This window comes from Anopheles coustani, chromosome 2 (assembly GCF_943734705.1).
Source record: "Anopheles coustani chromosome 2, idAnoCousDA_361_x.2, whole genome shotgun sequence".
Taxonomy (NCBI): Eukaryota; Metazoa; Arthropoda; class Insecta; order Diptera; family Culicidae; genus Anopheles; species Anopheles coustani.
Window position 1 is genome coordinate 70752041 of NC_071289.1, and position 19693 is coordinate 70771733.

At 48.6% G+C, this 19693-nt stretch overlaps 4 protein-coding genes across 5 annotated transcripts in view; 2 read left to right on the top strand and 2 right to left on the bottom strand.

The window, feature by feature from the left end:
* Positions 1–113: 113 nt before the first annotated feature.
* LOC131263581 (hexamerin-1.1) lies at positions 114–2347 on the top strand. Its single transcript, XM_058265805.1, has 3 exons — positions 114–204; positions 278–405; positions 485–2347. The coding sequence occupies exons 1-3, from the start codon at positions 114–116 to the stop codon at positions 2345–2347; spliced, it is 2082 nt and encodes a 693-aa protein (XP_058121788.1).
* Positions 2348–4501: 2154 nt separating this feature from the next.
* LOC131262360 (uncharacterized) lies at positions 4502–17309 on the bottom strand. The gene is made up of 5 exons (XM_058264351.1): positions 17097–17309; positions 8668–12761; positions 8429–8557; positions 7930–8327; positions 4502–7611 (listed from the first exon to the last, which is right to left on the bottom strand). Exons 2-5 carry the CDS (start codon positions 12503–12505, stop codon positions 5014–5016), a joined length of 6963 nt encoding a protein of 2320 aa, XP_058120334.1. The 5' UTR covers positions 12506–12761; positions 17097–17309; the 3' UTR covers positions 4502–5013.
* An 850-nt stretch (positions 17310–18159) lies between these two features.
* On the top strand, positions 18160–18831 carry LOC131263473 (dolichyl-diphosphooligosaccharide--protein glycosyltransferase subunit 4). The gene is made up of 2 exons (XM_058265674.1): positions 18160–18279; positions 18716–18831. The coding sequence occupies exon 2, from the start codon at positions 18727–18729 to the stop codon at positions 18829–18831; it is 105 nt and encodes a 34-aa protein (XP_058121657.1). The 5' UTR covers positions 18160–18279; positions 18716–18726.
* Positions 18832–19339: 508 nt separating this feature from the next.
* The window catches only part of LOC131263474 (tyrosine-protein kinase receptor torso), a 35489-nt gene continuing 35135 nt past the window's right edge, over positions 19340–19693 (bottom strand). For both annotated transcript variants that reach the window (XM_058265676.1, XM_058265675.1), the window contains one exon: positions 19340–19624. In XM_058265676.1, coding sequence (XP_058121659.1) covers positions 19573–19624 — 52 coding nt within the window. In that variant the 3' untranslated portion in view covers positions 19340–19572. The remainder of the gene's footprint in view (positions 19625–19693) is intronic.

The following is a 19693-nucleotide window of genomic DNA, read 5'->3' on the forward strand; positions in this document are numbered from 1 at the left end:
CATTGACGTAAGTCAAGTAGAACTGGTGCATCTTCGTGGGTATAAAAGGTAGTTGGGGCACGGTCTAGTAGTCAGTCGGTCTCCTGGCTGTAGTCAAACGGTAGCTGGACAAGATGAAGCTCATCATCCTGACGGTGGCAATTTCTCTGGCAGTCCTTGCCAGTGGATCGTACGTGCCTTCCACGAAAACCGAAGCGAAGTATGGTAAATATCTCCAATAGCTATTGCCTATCGAAAGGAGGAATGATTTCAAACCGGTGTGTTTTACCCTGTCTAGCTGATAAGGACTTTTTGTTCAAGCAAAAGTTCTTCTTCGAGGTTCTACGAAACATCCATCTGCCGCTGAAGTATGAGGAGTACATGCCCTACACCAAGAGCTGGGTTGCGGATGAGACTAAGTACACCGTAAGTAACAGCGAGGTTCATCTTTTACCGTTGTAAGCGAACCGCATGATCAACCAACTTTTCTTCCTTAAACTTTTAGGACTTTGCCCAGGTCGTCGAATTTTTCGACTTCTACAAGACCGGTGCCTTTTTGGAGAAGGGTGAAATCTTCACCATCTACAACGCGCAGTACGTGCGCCAGACCTATGCCTTGTTCTCGTTCCTGTACAACAGCGCCGACTGGGACACTTACTACAAGAATCTCATCTGGGCCCGCGACAATGTGAACGAAGGCATGTTCATCTATGTCGTCCACCTGACCGTGATGCACCGCCCGGATCTGCAAGGCATCGTTCTGCCGGCCATCTACGAGATTTATCCGTACTTCTTCTACAACACCGACGTTATCCGCTCCATCACCTACAAGAAGCTGTACGATCCCAAGTTCGGTTTCTATGGCAACGGCAAGTACAACGTGGTGTACGCCAACTACACGCAGTCGTACCCGGTAGATTACTACAACAGCTTCTACAGCGAGGAGATCATCAGCTACTTCACCGAGGACGTTGGCCTGAACTCGTATTACTACTATTTCATGATGGACTATCCGTTCATCCTGGGTGAGGACAAGTTCGGACTGATGAAGGATCGTCGCGGAGAGCTCTACTGGTACATGCACCAGACGCTGTTGGCCCGCTACAACCTGGAGCGTATGGCAAACTACATGGGTACGGTGAAGCCGCTGGTGTGGCGCTTCCCGCTTAAGACTGGCTACTTCTCGCTGCTCAGCTACTGGAACGGAGTGCCGTTCAAGAGCCGTGACTTCAACTACATGATCAGCGACGAGTCGTACATGAAGGTGGACTGGATCAACTCCTGGGAGTCGAAGATCCGCCAGATCATCGAGGCCGGATACTACATCATGGAGGATGGTTCCCGCATCAACCTGCGTCTGCCGGAGTCGGTTGAGTTCTTCGGAAACCTGCTCAACTCGAACGTTGATGCCATCGATGCAAACTACGTCGGATATGTCGAGGTGTTCTCGCGCCTGCTGCTCTCCGGAAACGACTTCAATGCCTACAAAGTGTGGCCATCGGCGCTTATGCAGTTCGAAACCAGCCTGCGCGATCCCGTGTTCTACCAGCTGTACGAACGTTTCATGGACCTGTACTACTACTTCAAGCGCTTCCTGCCAAGCTACACGTACGACGAGCTCAACTTCAACGGAGTCATCATCAAGGACGTCGCGTTCGATAAGCTGGTCACCTACTTCGACTTCTTCGATGCCGATGTCTCCAACGTTCTGCCCATGCAGACCCCCGAGAAGTACTTCGACGGAAGCGTGCTTGCCCGCCAGCAACGCCTGAACCACAAGCCCTTCAGCTACACGATGAACGTGATGTCCGAGTACACCGGCAAGGCCATCGTGCGCATGTTCCTGGGACCGAAGTTCGACCGCTTCTTCGACCTGCAGTTCTACAAGAAGTACTTCGTTGAGATCGACCAGTACCTGGTTGACTTCACCGCCGGCCAGAACAGCTTCGTGCGCCAGTCTCGAGACTTCTACTGGAGCGTGAAAGACCGCACCATGTACACCGAACTGTACAAGAAGACCATGCTCGGCTTCAACGGCCAGGAGAAGTTCGTCCTTGACATGTCCGAGGCGCACTGCGGATTCCCCGACCGTCTGATCTTGCCGAAGGGCTGGTCCAACGGTATGCCGATGCAGTTCTACTTCATCATCACGCCGTACACGGCCAAGCCTACCTACGAGCAGGCGGACTTCTACGACAAGAGCTTCTCGTGCGGCGTCGGCTCCGGAATGCGCTACTACGACACCCTCCCGATGGGCTATCCGTTCGATCGTGTCATCAACTTCAACTACTTCTACACCAAGAACATGTACTTCAAGGACGTGCTCATCTACCACAGCAACGAGATGAAAATGAACCACACTTTCTAAGCACCAGGACCTACGCGAACCACATCCATTCAACCATGATTTAATACAATTGCAACTCCAAATGGGATATGAAGGATATTTCTCATTTTCACTCCTCGAAAGAAAACTACTCCACTGTAAGGAATTTCATTTTCCAAAAGCTGTTTTAGAACGAATATTTATTCAATTGCAATGTTGCCACTTGTGATTCTCGCTCGTTAGTCTGTGGTCGTTACCCAATATGCTCGCATGTATCATTCCACACAACACACTCTAATCGCACGGATTGTTTGCGACATCCAACACAATTCAGTCACGCCCGTACGCTGCCCCCAACCGACCGAATATCAATATGCCTCACACGTCACACTGGCTTACTAATAAAGTTACATTTTAGGGGTTATTCCACTGTTTCAGTTTAAGTTAGTGGTTTATATATCCATATGCCATAATTCTTTGCGTTGTTTCCTTTATCATTATCATCATGTGCAGAGAATCGCGCGCTAGTAGCTTATCAGTGGCCGTTTCCTAGATAGATCGCCAGGAATGGGGGAGAGTTTGTACAGATGACTAGGGTTTGCCTGGTGAGAGACTGTTCTCTCAGGGGAAAAAAGCATCCTTTGCCCGTCCGGGCGTACTTCTGCTATGTTGAGTCCATCTGTCGCGGTAGATTATAGTGTTTATCAGATATAGTGTTGCAAACAGTTACCAAGTAGATTACGGGGTTTTCGGGAAAAATCGAGACCGTGTATTGAAACCTACAAGAATCCAATCGAAACCTACAATTCACTGTCCTTTTTGAGAGTTTGGGAAAAAGTAGCACCTTAAGTACGAAGTTCAAACGAATAGTAACTTAGCTCTTAAATTGGAGGGAATGTGTCGGTGTGTGCCACCGGTACCGTGCAAACGAATTACAAAACTAGAAAAACAAACTAAATTTAACACAACAACACAGCATATAATCAACTTAAACCGTTGTTTCGAGAGCAGTGGACAGAATCTTTTCTAAAGTAAGCGCTTCCGAAAAAAAACAAAACTAACTAAGATGTCGGCACAGCATTTATCACTTACTGCAGGAAGCCTTATTCAGGCGTGTTTTTTTTTCTTTTGTAAGATCGGTTTAGTTTAAGTGAGTGGGCAGTAAATAAATTGTAAAGCACACTTTAGTAGCAATCTTCAGTCACATGTCGTGAAGATCAAAGATCTCAAGAGGAGAAAAATGCACCGCTTACGAACCGCTTTGTTTTAAGGGACGGTTTACAGATAAACTTCCTGTAAGGTTTAATAAGGTTTAATCTAAATGAAAGCGCAACAAATTTCAATGAGGTTACTTTTTCGTACCTATGCCTATCTTAATCGATTAAATCACTGTTACTAGAAAACTAAGCTGATGAATGAAGTGGGCTCAAGATGAAGAGAAAAAAACAATCCCGTTGTCCCACCATATTCCAGACTTATGAGGACTTAGTTGTTTAGTTGTGTATAAAGCATCAGAATAATTATTGATGAAATTAGTATAGCATGCTGACGTCATGATGAAATTTATCACAGCGTTGCAAAATGGACAAAAAAAAAGCTTGAAAAAACCAAAAATTATTAACTGTGTCGGATCTAGTTATACTATCTGTTACCCTGTTGCTTAAGGTAGAAGCTGCTGGCAGCTAGTTAACTCCATTTTCTAGACCAGGGGTCTCCAAACTACGGCCCGCGAGACCCTCTTCTCCTTGGGTAAATGTGGCCTAACGCTACGGTTATTCCACCCAATGCGGCCCGCGTTAAAAAAAGTTTGGAGACCCCTGTTCCAGACCGACAAAGCACTAGATCATTATGCAGAAAGGTTTTCTTATGGCAGTTTAGAGGTGACGCAAAAGAATGAAAAAAAAAAACGCTCAAATGCCTGAACAGAAGCGCACGTGAATGTGCTCGGTTTAAAATTTGAACATCCACCAACCGCGCCGTGTTACAGGCCAAAATCTCTTATCTATAGAACCAATAGAAATTTCAACACATGTGGTAAACACTTTTTCGCCCTAAGAATCGACACATAACGACACATATAAATTTGGTATGCACTTCGTAGTTTTATAACGATATAGTAGAAAGCGGATGAGTGTTGAATGTCGTTCCCGATTATTTGCTGCACATGGTGTGTTGTCTTTTGACGATGAACTACAAATCTGTCCTTCGGTTGCTTCATCAACCTTTGGGCACCTAAATACATACATTTTTTTATATATATATCTTGCAACAGATAAGTATCACTACCAACGCAATATAGAGTGGAGTGCAGAGGGGAGAGTCGTTGCACCGCAAAGCGATCCGCAAAGGAATCGTTTTTGGGCTCATTTCCTCCTCCGATCTATGACGGTTTCTATCTCCGTACGTGTGTGTATATGTATATGTATATATAAATAATAATGTGACTAGACATTTGTGATGAAGTTTTCAGTTTAGGTTTCCGGTTTAGGAGTCAGTTTCAATTACTAGATCACAATGCAAGTGCATACTTGCATCCATTTGTTTGTGTCCGTGGGGGATCGTCGGACCGCATTCGCAAATCGATTTACCTGTTGCTTCGGAGCCATCCTGTGGCTCTTCTTTCTTCCTATTATCTCACACATTCAAGATAAGACCCTACGGCATCCGGCAACTGGCCATCATTGGAGTTCACACACGCGCTTGCTCTCTTATTGCTCAAGCATTTGCAACACCATCGGATTATCGGACGCATCCATGGAGAAGGTGTTCGACCGTTCCAGCTTCGATTCGACACGTCCCATCATCACCGGCTGATCAACGGGGGCAACAAGGGTGGTGTCCATCGCATGACCTTTTACCAGTGGCGCTGTCCTACCACCATCGAGAGGTTTGGGGCGGTGCGATCCCTTGGAGACGACGGCCTTATCGCCCTTTCGTTCTTGGCTGATGGAGGTACGAGTTGCAGCCGCCGTTTCCGGGGCGGGCATTTTCGCCGTACGCCGCAAATGGAGCGTCGTGTTGAACACCTTTCTTCCGCTCGAATTGGTCGTCGTCGTCGTCGTTAGTGAGGCTGAGGAACCCGATTTCGTGATGTCACTGCCGGTGGATTTATCGCGCGTGAGCAGCAGACTCGGCGATGAGGCGGCCGACTTGTTGCTCGAGTTGGTCGAGTTCGATTTCGGTTCGTGCGAGCGGCGGGCGAGGATTTCGCGGGAGCGCTGAGACAAGAAGCTACGCTTTACCAACGTCTGACCAGAAGTACGATCGCCACCCGGATTCGAGCCAACACTTGCCGACGAAGTGGTACGATTGATTCCATTGATACCACCACCACGATTGCCTACAAATCCTGCAATACCGGATGGTGGTGCATGGTGATTCGCCTTGGAGCCATTTCCTCTTGGAGCCCCGTTTGCTATTGATTTTCCAACGCTCGGGCGCTTCTCACGATTATCCTTGTTGCTATCCTTCAGATGCAACCCATTTTTCATCAGTCCCGACTCGACTATCGTGGCGTTGTTGATTGTTTTCGGCTTGAAATACTCCTGGTAGATCAACGATTCGTGCGACAGTGTGTTGCTCGTTTTGATCGAGTTCATCGACTTCAGCGACTCTGCCAACGAGTCGATGGAGACGTCCATCTCGCTGATGGTCGTTCGGGGCGGCTTTGCGGGCGGGGCACCGAGTTTCTGCTTCGCCGGCGACGACAGGCTGTCGAGCGAAAGGTTCGATTCGTGACCGGCTCTTGGTTGCGCCGTTGGTACCTTAACCGGCTTTCGGTGGCCGGACAGGGCCGGACTGGAGGTACGCGTCGAGCTGCCACTGGACGAAATGTGATGGTTATTGTTTTGCGCGTGCAAATTGGCCGTATTTTTAGGCTTTTTCGGTTCCAGATACCGTGGCTTGACGTTGTTTAGTTTGACGCGCAAATTACCAGGCGACGGGTCACTTACCGCCGGTTTGGCCGAAGGTGGAATCCGCCCGGCGTGATCTTCCGACTGGGAACGCTTGTGCTGAACGTTCGCCTTCGCCAAACCAACCAGACCCATTCGAATGCCATTTGTTGTTCCCGATGGGCGCCCATTGGCCAGGGGAATCGACCGTTTCCCGCCAATACCCTCCGCCGGTACGTTACTTTTGGATGATGTTTTCGATAGCCGTCCGCCGTTTTCGGTGGCCTGAGATTGCTGCAGCTTCATCAGCCCACGGTCCGCAGTTGCGTTGGAGAGTACCGTCGGCATGATCGTACCGTTTTCCTGCTGGTACTTGGCCAGCTTATGCGAGCTTAGTAGGGCCGCATTCAGATCGTTCTGCTGTACGATGTTCGTTTGCGTGTGCTGTGTTTTATTATTGCCCGCGGTGCCACCGTTTTCGTACGCCCGCTTCGTGTGCGCCTGGATGGCCAACCGCACCTGCCGGAGATCGTTCGTGCGTGAGTGGATCGACGATGAGGAGGATGTTGTCTGCGAGGAGTACGAGTAGCGCGAGCGAGACTTCCGCTCATCGGTCGTTTCGAGCAGACAGGCAAGCTTTTGGATCTTGTTGCGCAGCTCCACGTCCATCCGCTGCCAGGAGCTGACACGCATCGCTCGAGCGCACTGCCGAATGAGACACTGCTCCACCGCGGACAGAATAGCGTTCACCATGCCCACAAACTCGTCGCACCAGTCCATCTCTTCCTCCTGTAGGTTGTAGTCCACCTCCTTGCGACCTCCTGCCTTCGATTGCTTCTCGTAGATGTTCACCACGTTTGTGTTGTCGCTCGACGACATCGGTGTCGTCGTCGTTGTTGTCATCGTAAGCACTTTCGCTTGCAGCAGCTTGTGGAGCCGTGTCGCCCGCGGGTAGCTCTTGCAGGCCTGATCCGCACTGAGATTGTTTGCTGCCGGCAGCAGAATCGGTTCCACGTGCGAAATCGCCCAGCGATAGTTCTGCCCGAGTGAAAGGAAGCTGTCACTTGCCAGCAGCGACGCAAAGTGATCGGTAATGTAGTCGTACGCCGCATCCAGTATGTCCCGGACTACATTTTCCACCTCCACAGACCACTTGTACGGGTGTAGGAGTGTTAGGAGCTGCTCGCTGTCCAGGATGGTCGTAAGAACACTTTCCGAGCTCAGGTGCGCCACAATCTGCTGCCGACAGCGATGGACCACGTCGAGTGGCAGCTGGGAGAACTGTTTCTGCGACCAAATCTTCACGTAGTGACGGCAGACCCACTTCAAGCACTTTCGGTACAGATCATCCAGCCCATGGTTAAGCGTGACTGGCAGAACCTGCAAAACGCCATCCGTACAACCGACGCAAGGCTGTGGGAAAAGAAATGGAAAAACGATGCTGAATTGAAATGCACATTTTTTATACGGCAATCGACAAACTTAATTTACGACGTATGGTTGCATTAATTAGTGTAAAAATCACATTTATCAGGGCACAAACCTTTTGAAACGGTTTGTACTTCATTTTGCGAGTGATTAGTTCGCAAAACATACTAATTGAGAGCAAATTGATTTTCGTTTAGTTTAGTTTTAGTAAATTTGTGATAAAGAGGAATATACAAATATACCGAAAATTGGAGCATTTTCTCGGTTTCCCTCTTCCATTCCAAGCCCATCCATCGACCTTACCTTGTGGAAGTTATGACAATAGTTCGTTTTCAACGCGTACGCCGTTACCTCCTTCAACCCCTCGAGGCCAAGAAGATCGGACAGGGCGGCCAGTTCCATCAGACTGATGCCTTCGGGTGGATGAGAGGCACCAGAGTAGATGTGGCACAGGGCAAAGTGCACCGCCGCGTACGAATAGCCGGGCAGGCTGATCACGTTGCCTGCATTCTGCACCCAACTCCCAGCGAGAATTGCCGCAAAGTACTGACAGCGTGACCGCAGGATGCACTTGTGCGCCCGCATCTTCTTCGCCTCGACCTCGATCGTCACGTCGGTGGCGATCTCCTGCAGGAACATCTTCAGCAGATCTTCTCCCAAGCGGCGCGGCTGCCGGCTAGAGATTGACTCGTCGATCGATTCTGCAAGCAACGAAGATAGGGCAAATAATGCGAGTTGGGGTCACAATCACACGGACTAAAGATGGAAATATTCTTATGTTTCTTTCCACTCAATTACATACCGATGCCGGATCGGCTCGATGTGATGCTCGAGGTACAGGAAAAGTCGGACTGGGTGTACTCATTTCCCTCCTGGCCGCGACCCGATGACCCGTTCATTCCGACATCGGAAGGAAGACTGCTGCTAAATGCTGCACACGAAAATAAGAACGCACACGAACGGGATATGAACGCATTTTTAACGTCGGCTTCTTCCACCTGTTTTTGCTTTCTTGAATAATCAACAATCACCCCAACTCACCTTTTGAGAGGTGCGGAAACAGACGGCTCAGTGAACGGGAGTTTTCCACGGACGACGAAATGAGACTCACAAAATTGCTGTTACCGGTCGAGCGAGACATATTCCACGAGTGCCGCTCCATTGAAGTAGACCCATTCGCCCCGTGATAATAGTTGGACACTTTCTGCTGCTGCTGATGCTGCCTCATCATGGCCTGATTGCTAGCGCCGATTGCCGAACCGATGGTATTGTACTTCTGACATTCGAACAGCCGCGCAACTCGACTGGAACCGGCCGAGTTTGACATATTGCTGCCCTGACCACCAGTTCCACTGCCAGTGCTCGAGTGTAGCTCGAACTTGGTGGCGATGAATTGACTGTTTGACGTCGTCGACGACACCGCCGCCACAGCCGACGGTGGTTTATCCATATCGGACAGCTTCACAAACGAGGTGGATACAGACGCGTGCGACTCGACATTTTCCGAGACGGTTTCGAGCAGCTGCTTCTGCTTCTCGATCGTAGCATGTAGCGTTTCCATGGTGTGCTGCGTTTTGCTGCGCGAAGAACCGGCAGCATGCTTTGGCGAACTTTCCACCGCCTCCTGGATCGTTTCCATTTGTTTGCTGGTGGTGGTGGTGGTGGTGATGTTGGACAGTTTGATTGCTTGCTCTTCTGGTTTTTTGCCCGTATCTAACGAGCCCGTAACGACGGTTGCAACTGTCGCCTGCTGCGCGAGCAGAATAGCATCTTCCTCGGTCGGATTGTTCTGGAACGTCACGTCGTCCGTGTCGGTCGTGGTAGATGTAGGCGAGGCGTCCTCGTTCGACGAAAGAATCCCGTCTGTCACCGAACCCTGGCTGCTCTTGTCGAACGTTTCGTTGATTTTCGCATCGCGACGCTTTTTCTTCGCCGACGCCGTCATCGCCGGGTCGGCCGGATTTCCGTCTTTGGTGGCATCGTTTGGCGAGACCTTCGAATCGTTGCCGCTCGAGTTGCCGCCTCCGCCAACCCCGCCGGCAGCCGAGTTGGAGGAAATCGAGTGATTCGAGTAGGTGTTGCTCAGCTCCGACTTGGAGCAGGTAAAATCCTCGAACGGTGATACGGATGAATCGATCGACATGCTGGACGTTTTCGAGAGGAGTGGTATTTTGTCCAGAATGTTCATGATGCCCCGATCGCTGGTGACGCTGGTCGAACGCTGGTAGGCACTGTTGGAAGCGATCCGTCGCTCGTGAAATCCACCTCCACCACCACCGGCTTCGCCGATGGTTGTATTCCAGGAGTGTCGCTTCGAATCGTTCCTTGTCAGCGCGGCACGGTCACCATTAGCGTGCGTTCGTCGGACAACCGCCGGCGGACCGTCCGCAGCACCGATAAACATGTAGTATGGTTTATTCGTTTCCTCGCCCGACGGTCCAAGGCTACTGGGGCGCACAAGATCCCGCCGCTCGTCGCCGGCACCATTGCTCTGCACCGATGCGTGGGGCATTGAAAGCTTCCTCGGCATCGCCGTCGGTTTTCCATTCGACACGGTTCCATCTTGGCCAATATCGATAAACATCGAAAACATATTGCTGCGGTCGGGTTGCTTCTCTCCGTTCGCGCTTTCTGGCGAGTCCTTGCGTCCGCTCAGAGCCGAAGCGGATGGTGGAGGTGTTTCGTTGCTAGCGCCTAGCTTTGGCGTTTGGCTGCGGGTCGTACTGTCACCACCGTCATCCGAAAGATCGATATAAAAACCGGTCGATTTCTTCATGAACTCCGATCGAACGCCTGTTCGTGGCCGGTTCGCCACCGTTGTCGTTGTCGTTGCGGCGATGGGCTTCTCATCCTCGGGCGTCTTAAGACTGCCCAGATCGACGAAAAAACCTAAACTGCGCTGCCCGGACGAATGCGACTCGAGCGAGTGGTGCTGCTGCTGTTGTTGTTGATGCATCATAGCGGCAGACTTTTCATCGTCCGGGCAGTTTTTCAGATCGACCACCCACGACTTGCCCGAACCACTCTTGCTCAGCTGTCTCGAGAAGCCCCTCGGGTGGTGGTTGTCTGCGGGATCGTCAAAACTGATGCTTCCACCGGATACGATCGGGCAGGTGTCAGTACGCCGGCGTACCGACGGACTTTCGCACTGCTTCGGAGTGAAATCCTCAATCGACGCACCACCGGATACGATCGGAGCCGATTCGTCGTGCTTTTGCAGACGCTTTGGGATGCGGATAGGGGTGGAATGAGATTCCCGGTCGACCGAGCTGGCCCGGCTGGTGCTGTCGGACGCGATAATGTTTGCCGCAGACGTAACGTGCACGATCGAGTTGAACGGCGTGTTAGGATAGTGCGTCGTCGACTCGACATCGCTAGTTGCCTGCGTGCGACTGTTGTAATCGGCCGAACCCGAGTTGTACCCGCTGGTGCTCGTGCCTCCTCCACCGCGAAGAAAACCACCACCAACGTTGCTACGATGTTCTTCATCGACACCTCCGCCTACGCCTGTGGTGCTCGACAACGAATACCGGAAGTTGTCAACTGACAGCGGCCCATAGTCGCCATAGTTCGGTGGCTCGCTGCTCGAAGAATAGACGCTCGGCAGCGATAGATCGCTGTAGGTTTCCTCCGGCGCGAACTGCAAACTGCTCGACGGTTCGATCAGATGTCCGGAGTACTGTTGGATAGAGTTTTGAAATAGGAACGTTCCTTGCTTTCGTTCGGCTTCCTGTCTGGCTAGCACATCCTCACGGTCGCTCCCATCGAGCGCATCTCCGGCCCGCTGCGAGGAGTTCGATTCGGCCAAGCGCAGCTTGGCCACGAGATATTCGTTTGTAGCGGGTGCAGCACTGTACTGATCTCTCACATCCACCGTGGCCGGCTTTTCACCCGAACGGAGTTTCTCGTCGTCACTCAGAATAGTCGCGAGCTGAACGGATGATTCACCGGGCAGTGCCGTTCGTGTGTTCCATGGATTATGCTGTCCGGAAGACGTCGTGCTCTCTTGAAAAGAAGGATATACGACCTCATCGTCATCGAACAGGGAAGACGCGTCGATGAAGCACGCCTTTGCTGCAGTCGGTGGTGCTGTCGTCGCCGCTGACAACGGCTCGCCCACTTCGACACTTTCCGCTGCTGCCTCTTCGTCGTTCGCATCACAGCAAGCTTCCACGCTGACCGGTTCCCACGAGCCGGTGGTGCCCGTCGTGTCAGAGGAGAGCGAATTCGATTTCATGATCACTATTTCCTCATTGTGCCGTTGTTTTTCCTCCTTGGACGTGGAAGAGCGCGCCAGATCGAAACGTTTTCGCTGCAATAATTCACCCGCGACCGACGCTGGGTCACCCTCATCTACGTCGAGGTTCAGTGATTCGACACCATTGCCCTCCTGCACCACTTCGTACTCGATTTCATTCACCACCAGCCGGTGCCCAACCCCGGCCAACCCCGGGTTGATATCGCTGCTTCCACCGCTGCCCGTCAGTTCAGCCACCGTCGCGCTCGTCGCCTTATTTATGCGCACAATATTGCTCCACATCTCGTCCTCCCCTTCCTCCCCATCCTCCTCATCCTCGCCGTCATCGTCCTCATCGCCGTCCACTCCCCCGTCGTGCCCATCGTCGCTACCGTCGGACGCGGGTGACTGCGGGCTGCGGTCGGCGTCCACGATTTCGTAAGTGGATGCCGAATCGGTCGAGATGCGGTTAAGGCCCTTTCGCAAATGGTCCTGCTCTGGTTGGCCCTCGCCAGCCACGGCGTCGTGCCGGTACTGAACGCCATTCACTCCTGCCGCCACTGCTCCATCGAAAGTGCCGATCGAATCCGTTTCCGTATCATCCGCGTTCGATGGCGACGAAAGTACATTCAGTGATTCCATCGCGACGATGGAACTCACTTCACTCTGGTTCGGGTTTATCAGGGGAGGGCTAGTGTTTTTCGGGGGGTGCTGCTTAAAATGAACGATACACAATCTGCCCAACCCAACAAACACACCCCTCTCTCAACTTCTCCGTGTTGTCCGCACCTTCCGCACTTGGCGCCTACTGTTGCTGTTGCCAAGGACACGACGACGGACTTTCGATCGCGTTCAAATGTGACATGGTGATGGGGCGGTAAAGTGGCGTGAAGTTTATCTGCAAAATAAGTTTAAGAAAAGCGAAACTGTTAATTGAGGCGACCAATAGACGTTTTGGTAGTTTTTTTTATGCGTGCAAGTCGGAAGAAGCTATAATCAATCCATCAAAATGAGGAAACGCGAAACTGGTTGTAAACTTCTCGCAAAAGTGGCGTTGGCTTGCTTTTTTTTGCAATAATGTATTGACCTAGAAATCGGTAATCTTTATTGCTTGTTTACGATCGCTGTGGTTCTAACAACAACAAGACAAAGTATTATCTGCGAAATACACATTACCGACCGGTGCGAAGGAAGTGTTCCAGTATGATGTGATTTCAAGGTGGATCTTTAGAGCTGTTTTTTTTGCAAAACCCAATGGCTGCAAGATACTATGTTTTTTTTTGTTTTCTCATACCAGTAATGCGAGTATGAACAAGGGATACCGAAGAGCAAACGTCCGGATCGACCTTGATGCACGCGTTTTATGCAATGCTTGCGACTGAAAAGACTGAAAGCCAAAGACCATCCCTTCTTCTAAGACATTCAAGCAGTTTGGAAAATAAATGAATACACTCCAAACGGGATGTGAATTTAGTTCGATTTTTTAATTTCATCAGCTATGCATTTTTTCCATGATTCATTTAAAGTCACTCTCGGTGAATATTACTTCCAGATAATTCAAAATGTTATTACACTTGTGACAAGCGTGTGACAAGTCACGTGCTAAGCAAGGATAGCAAAATTGTTTGGAAAAAATACGTTTGAAGCACAAATTGATATACCAGAAACAACATTATAAAGATTAAACTAAACTTACTACAATTTTATATTTCCCTTTTATTATAAAAATGATGGCTGCAAGTCAAAACGGAACGATATTATGTATGTTCATGAATTAAGCTACTGTATGAAACCTATCTGTATTATTCGCCTGTAACTTTTTAAACAAAATGATGGGCTTACAACACGCACTGTTCTTTGAATACGATTATTGAATTCACTATTGCTTCCCTATTGGCAGAGTGCTGTGCCCTACACAAAAACCTCCAATGTGTGGCAATGGTACTATCGTGAACTATTTCTGAATCGCACGTATAACCCACACGTCTAATTTTTATGAGGTTTTAATTTCCTCTCTATTAACACTCAACTGGACGCCGCATGAGGCCATCTTTCGCTCGAAAAATCCATCAAACAGTCGCGCGTTCGGCCGGGGTCGTCATTAGGCCTTTGGGAAACAATTTGCTAATCAACTAATTGCTCGACCAATTAAAGATCCTTTCCGTACTCCGGAGCCGAGAGCCCCCGTTAGCTGACCCGTTCATCCGTTGCGTTCTTAGCGGTAACGCTTTACCTTGACTCGCCGGGAGGACTTTGTCCAAGTAAGGCAGCGAATTTCACAGCCATTTGCGAAACGCTAAGCGCAGCCTCTTCAATATGCTCTATTATCTCCTGCACTCCAACGGTTGGACTTAAAATTTGTTCGATGCTGCCAGTCCAAAACAATCGCCTCTTCCTTGCTAATGTCCAGCCTAATTCTATCGTCTGTTCTTTAAACGCTCCGGACACACGAAATCGCATTAACGAGGAGGTAAAGCAAGCGCTAGAAGAATACGCTGTCTACGCTCAACACTATGCGCCAAGAAGACGATCCGCGAACAACCGTGGCGATCCTACGCCAAATGTTGTTGATGACTGAGGTGCTGAACATCGCGTTGTTTTGGCCTTACTTTTCGGCATTTACTCTCCGCATCGGCGATGGATTGGCGGTGAAGAAGTTGTCGTTATGGGAGACCGCGCAGGGCAGAGGGGGAAATGAAATCCTCTTTCCATCATGTGTTGAAGCGTGGCACTTAACACGAAGTATCGAACGCAAGTTTGTGTTCGCTCCAGGTCACAACGACTAGGGCAACCACAACGCACAGGAGGACAGATAGCTTTGCGTGGTAGTATTTTTATTTTTCCCATTTCCATACGCGCCATTGCATTTCCATAAACAGACCAGCCGAAATAGAAGACCCGAAAACAGAAGAACTAAGCGAATCGAAATGGCGACCAAATTGTGACAACAATGTTGATACACGCATAATGATTATTACATTCCTGGGTTTGCGGTCGGACTGTTGGGTGAATATTAAACCGCTTGCACACCGTAATCGAAATTTTTCAGTTTAATTTTAAGTGGGACAACACTGCTGCCATTGCCCTCTGGCTATGACAAAACAGGGAGGTATGTGCTATATCATTGGTATGTTATATTTGAGGTTCTCACAATCGTTGTCACACATGACCAAACTGTTGGGGACATGACATGGGGAGGTTTACTTTGGGCGGTTCAATCTTTTGATCGGATCATCGGAAAATAATCATCCGCCCTGTAAGAAAAAAGCTAGCCTCTAATAGTGAACATGTGCAAACATGGGGGATCAATAAAATTTCCTTACTTCCACACACTTTCCCACCAACGGACGGCGGGCATCTTATTGGCACGCTTTGGAGTCCACGTCCATCCAGCATACGTTAATCATCAACAAAGAGATCAGCGAAGAAACTGGAAGAAAAAAATAAGACACGTGCACACACCTCAAATCAACTTTTAGCATGACTATAGGGCAGCGTTTGAAGGAAGGGGAGGAAGTGGGGGTGAAGGTGCCACCACCTCCAGCGCACTCCGACAGCTGACTGACGATGTTGACGCGCGGGGTCAAAACAAGAGAAGCGCGAAGAGAGGCAACCGAAATGAATAATAATAATCATATTATCCCTTCATGGTAAGCAACGGCAAGTGGTCAAACAACGTCATAAATTAAGTCTAATAAAAAATCCTCTTTCAGCGCATTGATACTAATAAATTTGTATAGATAACGTGCAAAAAGTGTATATCAGTTAAAAATGAGGGGCTGCCACATTTTTTTAAATTGGGCAAATGTTGGTAATATTGTTTGGTAATCTTTTACAGATTATTTTTGCGAAAAGCCACTTCAAATTTTACGAATTGCAGACTACTGTTTTGAGTGTTTTTAAAATGTGTTTGCTTTGTTGTATTGAACCTCGCTGGCATACAACACTGTGCCGTTAAGGGTTTAACAGCATGGTCAATAACGCATGGCCGTCGTTTTCGTGGGGTTGAGGTGGGTGGGACGGCGCCCTACGTCGGTGTAGCCGGCTGCTGACATCACCGTGCCGGAGAGAACTATTTATGGTAAAAAAAAACGAAGGCCTACGTTTGCCACGAGTGAAGTGACGAGGCACCCAAAAAATGTGTGAAACGATTTGTGCATTAATGATGGCCATCCGTTACGGAAGAGGTTGCCGATCGATAGCGAACCGCGCAAAGTTTTGGTTGTTCTCTGTCGCTCTCCCTCTCTCCTCCTCATCACGTTTTTTTCTTGTGTGCTTATTACGGTGGCTGATTAAAAAAGCTATCAATTGAAATGAAGGTAATCCGTGTAGAAGCTGCTTATGGCGAGATTGTTGCTGAAGATGCGTTAGCATTGCACATAGCCTACTGTTTGCAATATGTCTCGGTTGGTAAACGAATAGCTTTGAGGGTGGAAATGGGCCGTTTGTCACCATTTTCACCATCCGTCCAGACTCGTTGGCCATTACGGAGTTGAGGTAGTTTGCACTGACGGCGCTGGCGGCGGCAGGTTAGCCTTGAGGTGCGCGTGCTTTCCTGCGATTTCCGCTGCGATGAACAAATCGCTCGCTTCCTCTTGCTTCTCCGCTCTTCTCTTCCACATTCGGTGCAACGTGCGACGCAAAACTGCTCTACTCGCTATGGAGCTGCGAAAATCAATTATTCATCGTCCTCATCGTGGTGATCGATGGGAGCTGTAGCCATCTTCGGATAGCGTTTTGATTCCGTCATGTATCTGCCCACCCACTGATTCCATACCGCCAGAGTGGCGACGATCCGAATTAGTTTGCTGACCAATTTTCTGCTAGGTATTCTTACCGATGATGCTGTGAAGATGTTTTCGTTTTGCATACAATTACAAACCACAAACTTCTTCGCATGCTTGGATTAATTCTTATATTGGGTTCTAAGATAAACCACCATCACTACAAATGAATCAATCAATATGCATCGAGCACCTGCCGCATGGCCGGTGATGCAATTTACTACAAAACTTCAACAAAGCGTACGGTATTTTCTGGTTGCCCTCATGCACATTCAACATAATAGCACCAGCGATTGGGACGAGGGGTAAATAATACCACATCCGTTGCTCGGATCATTGATTCTATACGGCAGTCCAAATCCCGTGTCTGTTGCTGGATGTTTCTGCACGGTCCAAACTTCTTTTGCTGACCAACTGTTTGCCTAACGTGAATTGCACACACATTTTACCTTATACGTCCTCCGATGGCACCGTGATGAATGGTTTGATTCAAATTTTCGGAAAAAGCGGCACAGTCATTGGAAAGAACCTGCCTTCGGAACACCATCTAAACGTACAGCGCACTTCTGCAACTTCTGCCGCGTACGGTCATGGTAACCGTTAACACCTACGCAAATTCCACACGCGACCGAGTTCTAAATGCAATCAATTTGGGTGACTCCAGCCGCTGGTGCCCGGAATTACGATAGGAAGATATCACCAGGTTTACGCGAGTCTGCCAAAGATAGCCGACTTTCTTCGGCCAAGTAAAAGTGTGTCCGGACGAAATTTCTCTTTTGTGTCGTCGAAAAGATCGATCGGAGTGTGAGAAGAAAATGTTTGACGTTTCGCGTTCTTTTTCTTTTTTTCTTCTCTTGCATGATACTAACCCGGTGAAAATAGAGCACCAATCGTAGGTCTTTGTATACCAATCACAGTGTGTGGCAAATTGCGTGTGGATGATTAAACAAGTTCCATAAAACTATTGCAAAATTAAGTAAATACATTAAGTAAATACATAGTAAATAGATCGTTGGTATGTGTCGATACTTGTAGTCGATTCAAACTGTTTCTATTGCAGAGTGCATAAGTGCTACTTATGTATACACTACTACTTGATTAACCCGATATGTTCTTCTTACCCGGGGTCCACACTACACCGCGACGTCGCCTGACAGGGGCTGAACACCATATAAAAAAAACCTTGCGCAATGTCGCGCGAATCGCGCTAGGTTTTTTTTGCATGGAGTTCAGCGCCTGTCAGGCGACGTCGCGCTGTAGTGTGGATCCCGAGTGACAAGAGCTATCGCAACGTCGCGTTTTTCGCTGTTTCTACACTAGCGCGATTTGTGCGACATTTTTTTTTGTATTGAGTTCGGCCGCCTGTCAGGCGACGTCGCGTTTCGTGACGGAACGTCGCGCTGTAGTGTGGACCCCGAGTTAGATACTCCACAACGTTTGTCATCCAAACTACTAGCAGAGCCATTCATCGATTATCGACGGTGAAGGTTCGTGATGTGGAAGATCCGTTGCGGATGACGTTTGTGAACTTCGCCGAAAGTCGTCGAACCCCATTTGTGTTGTTTACAGATTCCTCGGGGTGTTTGCTAAGTATTTGGTATTTAATACAGTTCCTGGATATTTCCAATCCAAGTAAGTTGTTCCATTTAATCGGAGAATCTCAGAACCCCCTGCGCAACCATATTTTTATTCAGTCATTGGTGTAAAAACAATCTGCTCATAGTTTGGTCCACCGGACGACACTGTGCATTTGTATGAACAACGAAGTGACGTGTACCTCGCCGGTAGTTGCATTGGCAAAAAAAACATCGTAATCTGTTTCTCATATTTACCGAATGTTGTCTAGCGCTACGGAGAATATTATGCTGAAAATTTGCTGTTGTGAGTGAACATAAAGGCATACAAGAAGAAACGTTTCATACCCATCAAAGAATACAACAAATCATATCATATGCAATGCGGTGCAGCGTAATTTCCATTGAATTGAAGTTACATTCCCATTATAATCTTCGTTTTATCCTTGTTATCATACCTGTGCTCACTCTCCATCTCGTCTATCCACCCCCAGATAGATAAACCATGATTTCCGACGTACAGCTAGCGGTGTTCTGCAACGTGCTGGGAGTGTTCCTCTTCCTACTGGTGGTTGCATTCCATTACATCAACGCGAACATGGGAAGGTAACGTAGCACACCCACTGCCCACCTAGGGATGTACGTGCAATTTGGAGCATCGTACTAAATTAAACCATTTCTACTCTTCATTTCATTGCGATTGATGTTTGACCAATGCTGTTGACGTCGTTTCCGAATGACGCCAATACCCCCGGGGCGGAACGAACTACATTGATTCGCTGGAAAATGCAACTCGATGCCGATCCGATGGAAATGGGTTGTGAATCCGCACGTTCATTTGCACACCTGACCGCAGCCTCAGAAGTGGACCGGGCTCGAGACACAAATGAATGAAGTACGTAGGTTTAAACACGCTCCCCACGTTGCGGTTGGATTTGGTCGAAGCCGTTGCACGGAGTAGACCGACAGATTCCAGTACCATGCGCTTCGTGCGGCGTACAAATGAATGAATTTTACACTATACACCCCCTCCATAATAATCCCACAAACAAAAGATGAACAAATAAACAAATCTCCCTAATCGTAAAAGGAATGGAAGGATACAGTTTGGCTTTGGTTTGTTTAAAAATATATTTGTATTTTATTTAAAAAAAAACAAGTCCTTTGCAATCGCACAACAATCCTATCCTACCGTATCCCATCACTGTATAGTAAGTCGTTGTTGGTTTTTCACGTGTTCACATTGGAATGTTCTGCTGTTTTTGGAGTATTTATTTCCACTCCCATTCCATAAAACTTGAATATACAATCTGTCGATGTTTTGGTTTGCTTCCATGTGGCCAGTCCGCTTCTAATACTCAACCGGCTTTAAGTATGAATTTTCTTCGGTCGTATTTATTGTGCTGAAGAAATAAAGAATAAAAATAAAAAAAACATTAGAGTACTGCATTCACCCCCATGCCAAATTCCAA